Below are 10,741 nucleotides of genomic sequence, written 5' to 3' on the forward strand. Positions count from 1 at the left end.
GGTATGACGTAGCAAGTGACAGATTTTGTTAATTACTTAATGAAAATTGATTTCATGAAGTAAACTGTTATTTTGGCATACTTTGAATACCAATAAATTATTTGTTATACCACATATACTATTAACTCACCAAATGAATACAAAATAATATAAATTTTCTCTCTTCTTCCCTATCAATAATGTAACGTGGAAATGTAAGGTTATTAATTTGTGATTTTGTGCATTTGTTTCTTGTTAAAAGTAATGCCAAATTTATTTATTTATTTATTTTAACGGAATTTTGAGGATTTCATTGATTAAAGATTATAAGCGTAAAGCTTTTACAGAGCAGAAAAAAAGCTTTTACAGCACAAAGCATGAAACTCTGTAAAAATCATAACCATATGCTATGAGGTTACAAAGTTATAGATATAAACAAAAATTTTTACAATCAGGTTCTATATATGTTTTCAATCATTCGCTAACCCATGTACAAATACAGTTAAAGAGTAGATTTACTCCGAAGACACTAGATCTAAGACATGAGTAGTCAAACTTTTTAACAAAATTTATTTGAAGCCGTCATGAGAGATAACATTTCACACCTAATTATCCAGGTACGTTGTGAGAAATAACCCCTTACACATAATTATTCATCATCACTCATGATGGCAGATCTAAAGAGAATAAACATCTTATTCAAAACAAAAAACACAAATAAACAACCAGCAAACAACAACGGCGATTAGGGAAGAGACTAAAAGTAATGCCAAATTTACCATAACACTTGTAGCTAGAAACGGCCGGTAAATGTTTTATGATCTAGTGCTGCAGTCCACGTAACACTTGAGAAAATTAAATTATTTACTATTTCTCAATTAACAAAATATATAAATGTATTTAATTACATGAATGGCTTTGCCTGTTTAGAAAAATATGCACACTTACTTTACACCAACAAATCCAAGTCCTTGTCAGCATGCGTACGAATCATGATTGTTGACAACTTGTCATTTTTAATCTTCTTTACGTACCTTTTCATTTTCACGAAACCTCTTAAAGCGAGGTCGTTTGGTAAATGGTAAGTATTGAATTATATTGTGGTCCAACAATTTACATCTGAAATAATAATAAATTTTTTTTTTTCTTCCTGAAAAGCTTATTATAAACAAATAATAACTATATATATATATATATATATATATATATATATATATATGTTGGCTTAGAAGCAGATTAAGCCAACTCCTAGATGGCTTGACTGGTTGAGTAAATGGGTGGTCTCGTGGCCCCATTGTAGCCAATAGACATCACAAAATCCAGCAGAAACAAATGCAATTACAAGTTGTTTTCAAATTTTAAAATGATCAACAAAAATGGTGACCATGACTAAGGCTGAGATATGATAATACTTGTCAAAAGTAATAACTGGCCGTATAATATAATTGTCGGCCAAAACAGGGGATGCTGAGGGTCCACACTGTAAGCTGAGGATGAAAAGATTAATCAAACTTTGGATGCCAACGTACGCCTCATTTGGATCTCTTTAAGTAATGAAATAATAACCTTAATTACCACGATAATTCAATTAAATTAATACAAACAAGTTCAGAATATAATATGTTAGGATTCCTTATTACTCCAGGAAATCCTAGATTTTCCTCTATACAATCAGTGTAGATGTCATATGGCTACTCACCGAGAAATAATTCAGTCAATTGCTTTGTGCAATTTGTGAAGGACGACCCCTAGAAGTGCTCAAATCTCTCCCTCTTTCTATTTCCTTTTGATTTTCTTCTGATTTCGTTTACATAACAAAGTCCCAGTCAAAAAATAAGCCTCGAAGTTCAAGTCAATTTTACACCACTTCCATATGGAGGAGCACACTATTAGTTGTTTCTTGTAATGAATATTTTAATTTATATAACAATTTTGTACCAAATTAAAATTCAATACTCCTGTTCATTGTAGAATTCAAAATGTCTGCAGTGGAGAAATTCATCAGTCTTACTGTCTGAGTGTGGCACTGGCATAGAATATGAAAATTTATCAAATGGTTATCCTTTGTCACTTGTCAGGTAGCATTAACAGAAAAATGGGCTGAAATCTACAAGAAAAAAGGGATTGGATTCTATTCGATGCACTCCGGTTGGGCTGAGACACCTGGAGTTGCTCAGAGCTTGCCTGATTTCTCTAAATCGTAAGGAAATTATTCTTCTAATTACATTTCGAATTCCTCCCGTTCGCCTCTGTCTGCTACTCTTTCTTTGGTTTTTTCTCTTGTTCGTAATCTTTTCTAAAAAAACGCTTAACCGACTCCAAAAACTTGTTTATCACAATTTATCCGGAATTAATACTATGAGGCAATAAACAATTCAATCTCCCAAAATATATAAAGCAATAAAGAGGCAGACACAAATATTTTGGTTACGAAGAGGAAACTCTTTAGAAATCGATCTAAAAGTAAAACCTCTCCGGGGCAGCCAAACCCAGTAAATCACTATCAAAAGATTATCCAGAGATTACAGACACTAGGAACACTTACAACCCTTTGCAAGACCTTGGCTCTGTAAGATCGACAAGCCTACAACTCGTCTCCTTGCTCACAATCTTCTTCAACGTGATTCTCCTTTATCGGACCCTTCCGATAGACTTCTCAACCGTAGATTTATCAAAGGAATAACTAAAACTCTAAGAGATTCAATTAACGCTCACCACATATGATCTCTCTTAGCACAGCCTCCGACGAACTCTTTGGGGGCAAAAATTCGTACATCTCTCTTCTATAATGATGTATATATACTCCCGACAAAACCCTAGACCTAACCCACTTAAAGTAATGTTTTTGGGCCTAAAACTTACGGGGGGTCCGGACATGTTAATGGGCTGTCCGGACACGGCTTTGCGGAGCAAAATTTTAGTTTCTGGAATTGCGGTCCGGACACGGGGAATTGCGGTCCGGACCCGGCCTGTCCAGTCTTGATCAACAGCTCCGATCGATGGGCATTTGTGGTCCGATTGAGCTGAAATTTTGCAGAGACGTTCATAACACATGAATCTACATTATGAACGGTGGAGATTGGATTCTGAGCATTCTACATTAGTGTTTGAGCCTGTGAACAGTAGCCTCTGCATTTTGGAACTGAATTAAGCCAACACAAGAACTAACAAACTCCCCCTTTGGCAATTCAGTGACAAAACCAAAATGCCGAGCCAATCCCATCATCTCCCCATATTTACTCCCCCTTTTTGTCACAGAATGACAAAAGGTCTTCATATTTCCTGAAACACTTCACAAAATATATCAAGGCATATGTGGAACAGGAATACAGAAATAAAACTCATGATCACAAAAAAATGACGTAGAATGCAAGATCATGAACACACATCACCAAAAACTCCCCCTCAACATATGACTCAATAATCAACAAGAAGTTAAAAAATGCAAAACATGTTTCTCCTCCTCAAAAGTCAAATAAACACAAATGATAACACATCAATGACTCATGTATTGCACAATGAATATCCCAAACATGCTCCAAATATGCAAAATATACATGAGACTAGAAATGGCAAGAAACTCATATTGCTTAACCCAAGCAAAGAAAAAATGTACCATTCAACCCATGCTTGTGTGGTGTGTGTGTAAGCCATCCAAAGAGAAAAATTTTCAACTTACAAAATGAGGAGAAAGTTTCACCACCATAAGGTTTTGACAAGTATATCAAATCAAAAGTCAAGCCTTATCATACTAGGGCCTAGCCACTCTCATCCTATATATTTCTTTTTGTAAAACATTTTGCACAAGTTTGACACAGTGAAATAAATTCCTTTGGAATATGATTTTTTGATTTTATTTGTTTCACTATTTTGTTTATTTTTCTCTTTGAGAAAGTGTCCTTAAACTGTTGGTGCTTATCACAAAAGAGAAAGCAGGAATTTTTAAGCCCTAGGTTCAACTAGCATATGGTCAATTTGAAGAATATGACTAGTCAAAAACCTCATATGGTTACCTAACAAACCTCACAAATAAAGTGAAACAAAACCTCAATTTAAGCTTAAATGTGCACAAGAAATAAAGCATAGGCAAAATGTACCACATAAGCTCAGGTTTTAGGTAACCACAAAAACAAGTCCATTGACACAAATTTTCATCTCATGCATATTAAGAACATTCCAAGACGCAAGGAATTAAATCCATAAAAAGTAACATGAGAAATTAATGGACTATCTAGGTGCATAAGACAAAAGAAAGAAAAGAAAACAATCAAAGTAACATATTTTTGTCTTTTTAAAATTTTTCACAAAAGAAATGCACACAGACGAAAACAAATGTAAAACAAACAAAAAATGCAATGCATAAAGAAAAAAAGAAAAAAAAAGAAAAAAAAAAAAAAACAACTTGCTTGAATTGAGATTACAACAGGCAATACATGAATGTCCTTTAGCATTAAACTTTCATCACATCTTATAGGTCCCACTACAAAATAATGATTTGGTTTAATAACTACTTCTAGGTCTTCACAAGACATTTCACATTCATGAACACTTGATTAGCAAGTAGACATAAATCTTGGTGGTCCGCACACAACATCTCATCTATAAGCCTTTCAAAGATCATAACATATGAATTTCTTGAAAAATCCTTTATGAATATGCCTCATAACAAGAATCTCAAAACAAACATGTATACACAATTCACACAAAAAGTGTAACAACCAAAAAACAATTGCAATGCATAAACTAGAAAACAAAAAAAATGCAAAGCAAAGAAAAATAACACGCTCAAGGATATTCAAAAAAGCAAAACAATCAATCCTAGGCATGTTATTGACTCACCTAACTTTAGGAGAGATCACTACCACTCCCCCTCAATGGGTGAATAGTATAATCCTTCCTAATCCAAACCTTCTTGATAGAAGGTGTAGAGACGTGAACATTTTCAATCTTGTCTAATCTAGACAAACCTCCCATCATCATTGTGCATAACCCCAAAGGTTCTTTCCTAGAAACAGAATTTTTATTTTTATGCATATGAGGTTTCAATTTAAAACAGTTGGGTCGAATGTGACCAACTTTTCCACAATGATGACAAGTAGGGATAAAGCTTTTAGGACGTAGATTCCTAGGAGGATGGACGGCTCTATACTTGGGGTAAGATACACAAGGTTCAATATGAATTTTCTTAACTTCCTTACCTTGTGAGGTCGAGGGAGCTGCTGTTTTTCTTTTAACCAAAGAGTCTTCTACTTTTTCTGATTTAACAAATATTATCTCGGAACTAGAATCATTGTTAGAAGACAAAGCAACATGACAATCAAAACTTAACTCAGATTTATCACAATCAGAATTCTGAGTATATAACATATTCTCAAGGGAATTGCTAGAGAATTTTTCCAATTGAGTTTCTGACTCTTTTAATTTATTCTCTGACAAATCAACTTTAGAACCTAAAACAGAATTTTCAGATTTTAAAGAATCAATTATAGCATGTGATTCAGACAATTTAGTAACAATAGATTCATTCACATGTTTAAGATCTTGAAACTCCCCCAAACAATTTGTGTATTGATGTCTCAAAAGAGTGAATTTTTCTAACAAATTGTTGAAGGAGTTTATAAGATCATATTCCCCTTGAGAAGTATTCATAGCCAACAGGAGTCAACAGATCTCACTCAAGAATTTAATCCAAACAGAGTGAACCCGCTCTAATACGAATTGAAAAACTCTAAACAGATAAATATCACAGTTTTATGCGGAATTAACGGATATTTATCAAAGCAAACAATCACCAAAATATGAACAATCACACACAAAGATTTTGGTGACGGAGAAGAAACCTTTTAGAAAACGTTCTAAAAGTAAAACCTCTTCGGGGCAGCCAAGCCCAGGAAATCACTATCAAAAGATTATCCAGAGATTACAGACACTAGGAACACTTACAACCCTTTGCAAGACCTTGGCTCTGTAAGATCGACAAGCCTACAACTCGTCTCCTTGCTCACAATCTTTTTCAACGTGATTCTCCTTTATCGGACTCTTCCGATAGACTTCTCAACCGTAGATTTATCAAAGGAATAACTAAAACTCTAAGAGATTCAATTAACGCTCACCACATATGATCTCTCTTAGCACAGCATCCGACGAACTCTCTGGGGGCGAAAATTCGTACCTCTCTCTTCTATAATGATGTATATATACCCTTGACAAAAACTTAGACCTAACCCACTTCAAATCATGTTTTTGGGCCTAAAACTTACGGGGGGTCCGGACATGTTAATGGGCTGTCTGGACACGGCTTTGCGGAGCAAAATTTTAGTTTTTGGAATTGCAGTCCGGACACGGGGAATTGCGGTCCGGACCCGGCCTGTCCAGTCTTGATCAACAGCCCCGATCGATGGGCGTTTGTGGTCCGATTGAGCTGAAATTTTGCAGAGACGTTCATAACACATGAATATACATTATGAACGGTGAAGATTGGATTCTGAGCATTTTATATTAGTGTTTGAGCCTGTGAACAGTAGCCTCTGCATTTTGTAACTGAATTAAGCCAACACATGAACTAACATTTTCGACCGTAAATGTCCTCCAGGTTTTCAGGAAAGCTTAGAACAAGTGAGGAAGGTGCAGACACGATTCTTTGGTTGGCTACACGACCAAAAGAAAAATTGGTACCAGGTGCATTTTATTTTGATAGAGCTAAAGCACCTAAACACCTTATGTTTACAGCGACTGGTGGCTCTCATGGGATCATCGATTCCATTGTTGACAGTCTTCGTTCCTTGTCCTCTGCCTCTTGTCGAAGTTAAAAGACATTTCCATTTGTGTTTCGAGATATTCAATGTTAAACTTCAGGTTCAAGCCAGTTTCAAGGGTGAAGGTATCCAAACTTCAAGCGAAGCGCTCAAAGTGCCCCATTGTAGCCAATAGACATCACAAAATCCAGCAGAAACAAATGCAATTACAAGTTGTTTTCAAATTTTAAAATGATCAACAAAAATGGTGACCATGACTAAGGCTGAGATATGATAATACTTGTCAAAAGTAATAACTGCCGTATAATATAATTGTCGGCCAAAACAAGGGATGCTGAGGGTCCACACTGTACGCTGAGGATGAAAAGACTGATCAAACTTTGGATGCCAACGTACGCCTCATTTGGATCTCTTAGGCTTCGTTTGGCAAAAGCCATGGCCTAGACACTGTTTATAGTCTGGGCCATTGACCGGTTTTTAGACTCAACTTTTGACATTTTTTTACCATATTGCCCCTCTCTGAAATTTTTCCACAGACCTTCCAAATCTCGAAGTGCTTCAGCTATGGGAGAACAACTTCACGCTCGAACTCCCCGAAAACTTGGGTCGCAATGGAAAGCTCAAGGAACTCGACGTGGCGACCAATCATCTCACCGGGTTGATTCCTCGCGATTCGTGCAAAGGAGGGAGATTGTCGATGCTGATCTTGATGGAGAATTTCTTCTTCGGACCAATCCCTGAAGAACTCGGCGAATGCAAGTCGCTTACAAAGATCCGAATCATGAAGAACCAGCTCAATGGGACGATTCCGGCAGGGATTTTCAACTTGCCTTTGGTGGCACAGATCGAGGTCAACGAGAACCACTTCTCTGGCGAGCTTTCCTTCGAGCTTTCTGCAGGCGAACTCGGAATTCTCACGCTCTCCGGCAATCAAATCACCGGGAAAATTCCTCCGGGAATTCAAAATTTCAAGAATTTGCAGACTCTATTGCTGGAAATTAATAGTTTTACCGGTGAGATTCCGGAGGAAATCTTTCATCTACACTTGCTCTCGAGGATCAACGTGAGCGCCAACAATCTCAGCGGCGAAATTCCGGCTTCAATTCGAGCTGTACCTCTTTAACCTCCGCCGATTTCAGTCGAAACAACCTGTTTGGTGAAATTCCCAAAGGGATTTCCAAGCTGAAGGATCTCAGCATTCTCAATTTCTCGAGAAACCAGCTCACAGGCCAAATCCCCAGCGAAATCAAATTCATGACGAGCCTCACAACGCTGGACCTCTCGGAAAACAATCTTCGGGGAACAATTCCTACCGTCGGGCAATTCTTGGTTTTCAATGAAAGCTCGTTCGCTGGGAACCCCAATCTCTGTCCGCCATATCCTGCCACTTGCCCGTCTTTTGTGGGCACTCCGGGTCAGGTTTCGTGTCGGAGCCGTAGCAATTACGGGGCTTGGAAGGTCGTAATGGCCGTGATCGCAATCGTAACGGCTCTGTCCCTGGTCCTCGTTACGGTTTACTTGATGCGAAAAAAGAAGCTCCAGAAGTCTCGCGCGTGGAAGCTGACGGCGTTTCAACGGCTCGATTTCAAGGCCGAGCACATGTTGGAGTGTTTGAAGGAAGAGAACATAATAGGTAAAGGAGGAGCCGGGATATTACCCCTCCATCCTGGATATTTTGGGAGAAATAAATGAAGGATAATAGTGTAATTTCACATCAAATAAAAGGATTTGAACAGTATCTAGGCTGGCCATGCCTTTTGCCAAACACCACCTTAATGCGCCAATTTTGCTTACCAAAGATGACGGCAACCATTTGACACTATAATAATCAAATCTACAATTTATAGTAGTACTGGAAAGATAGACGTCAACATTTTCCGTACAATGACGTAGGTAGCTGAGCAATCAAAAACGTGTTATGCAACTAGAAAAATAGTTAAGAGTAAATAAATTTTTCATATTTGATGTATATTTTTGTTAATTAATTTTTAAATTTGTAAATTTATGTAGATTTATATAAATTAATGTGAGTTTCACAAATTTAATAATTAATTAATTATAAAAAAAATGAGCTAAATATAAAGAATTTATTTCTCACCCAATAATACTACTTACCCAGCGGTGAAACTTCTTTGGACAACCCAACACAAACATGTGTCTTGACCAAAGAGACATAGCAGTTGGCCCTCGTTTGCTGATCATACATGTCATTGTAAGTAACCCACGTGACTGTAGTAAGTCTATAAGTACTTGTTGAAGTTTCTTCAGTCTTCACATTCACAAATCACAAGTGAAGGATGGATAGAGGGCATGATGAGAAAGCCAATATGCATGCACTCTATGAAGCATCACGAGATGGGTGTGTGAGCACCTTGACCACATTGATCCAAAGGGATGCACTCATCCTTGATAGAGTTTTACTCACATCTTTTGGTGAGACTCCCTTACACATAGCTGCTTTGCTTGGTCACTTTGAATTTAGTAAAGCACTTCTAAGCAAGAAACCTAAACTTGCAGAAGAGGTGGATTCGCTAGGACGAATCCCTCTTCACTTGGCTTCTGCTGAGGGTCACACTGAGATTGTAAGAGCATTGTTGCTAGTAAATGCAGATGTTTGCGTCATTTTTCGTGATCGAGATGAGAGAATTCCTCTCCATTTAGCCGCAATGAGAGGACGAATAGAGACTATGAGACTGTTAATTCATGCTCAACCAACGTCCATCTTGGAGAATCTCCACGGAGATAGTGTATTGCACTTGTGTGTTCAAAACAATCATTTGGAGGCTCTGGAATTGTTAGTAGCATCGGCTAATGGTGACCAATCATTCCTTAGCTCCAAAGACCGTGATGGCAACTCCATATTGCATTTAGCAGTGATGCTCAAGCAAATGAAGGTGTGTTAACAATATTTTTGCCTATTAATCTCTTAGACGAGCATTTTTTTTTTCCAGTTAATTATATATAAAATATTTTAGATCAAATTCTTGTTTTTCCTTCCTGTAATTTGCAACTCTGTTTGTATTCATAAAGTATGACTAAATTTTTTAATTAGAAGAAAGATATATTTGTAGAATAACTAAAATGCCATTCAATGTGTGTGTGGTTACTGGTTGAGTTAAATTTATTTGGGTTGTTTCGATGGAAGTGCTTTTACAGTTTCTAGTAGCAGCTGGAAGTAACAATAGAGTGTTGTCTTTGTGCAGGTCATAAATTACTTGCTTTCAGTACCAGAAATAAAAAGAGAGGCTAATTCCAAGAACAAGTATGGTCAAACAGCTTTAGATGTCTTAGATGTCTTAGAGGCCTCTAACGTTTATCCAAGAGATTTTAAATATGCTGAAATCAAAAACATTCTAAAGGAAGCCGGTGTCAAAAGATCAATTGATGATCAATCATGGCTTAAGAGAGGGTGGAGGTGCATTTGTTCTTCATTAGGTAGACGCTTGAAGCACCAAGGAAATTGGATCGATGAAACACGTGGCACTTTGATGGTAGTGGCCACTGTGATGGCAACCATGGCTTTCCAAGTCGGGATCAACCCACCAGGTGGCGTTTGGCAAGATGATGCAAAAGGTAAGCCTTCTAGGGAAGAAGACATATGTTATGCTGGCACAGCGATTTTATCTTGTTCGTTACCAGAAGTCTACCAACTCATGTTAAAATTCAATACCACCTCTTTCATTGCATCTGTGTGCGTCGTACTCTTGGTCATTAGTGGATTTCCTCTTACAAGCAAGTTCTCTGTATGGTTATTATCATTAACCATGACTACCTCAGTTGTGTTCATGACACTTACCTATCTGTTTGCACTAGATTTGATTACATCGTTTGACGTTTTAGATAATATTAACAAGTTCGCCGACAATGTAACAAAAGTTTGGATTGGAGTGGTTGTGATTACTGGCGTAATTCAAATAATTCGCCCACTCTATTGGATGGTGAATAAGTTGCGCAATTTCAAACGCAAGTCAACAAAGGCTCCAGCAAAAGTCCCAGCTAATGTCTAA

General features: G+C 37.3%; 1 protein-coding gene and 1 pseudogene across 1 annotated transcript; both read left to right on the forward strand.

Moving 5' to 3' along the window:
- Positions 1-7,262: 7,262 nt before the first annotated feature.
- LOC148584394 (uncharacterized) lies at positions 7,263-8,426 on the forward strand (annotated as a pseudogene).
- Positions 8,427-9,031: 605 nt separating this feature from the next.
- LOC132185362 (uncharacterized) lies at positions 9,032-10,741 on the forward strand. The gene is made up of 2 exons (XM_059599145.2): positions 9,032-9,628; positions 9,938-10,741. The coding sequence occupies exons 1-2, from the start codon at positions 9,032-9,034 to the stop codon at positions 10,739-10,741; spliced, it is 1,401 nt and encodes a 466-aa protein (XP_059455128.2).

The sequence above is a fragment of the Corylus avellana genome, chromosome 7 (genome assembly GCF_965113065.1).
Source record: "Corylus avellana chromosome 7, dhCorAvel1.hap1.2, whole genome shotgun sequence".
In the NCBI taxonomy this organism is placed as follows: domain Eukaryota; kingdom Viridiplantae; phylum Streptophyta; class Magnoliopsida; order Fagales; family Betulaceae; genus Corylus; species Corylus avellana.

Excerpts from the sequence above, each read along its gene's own strand:
- LOC132185362 (XM_059599145.2), top strand. The coding sequence starts at position 9,032 with ATGGATAGAGGGCATGATGAGAAAGCCAATATGCATGCACTCTATGAA. Across the intron at positions 9,629-9,937 it reads TGATGCTCAAGCAAATGAAG|GTCATAAATTACTTGCTTTC; the intron begins GTGTGTTAACAA and ends GTCTTTGTGCAG.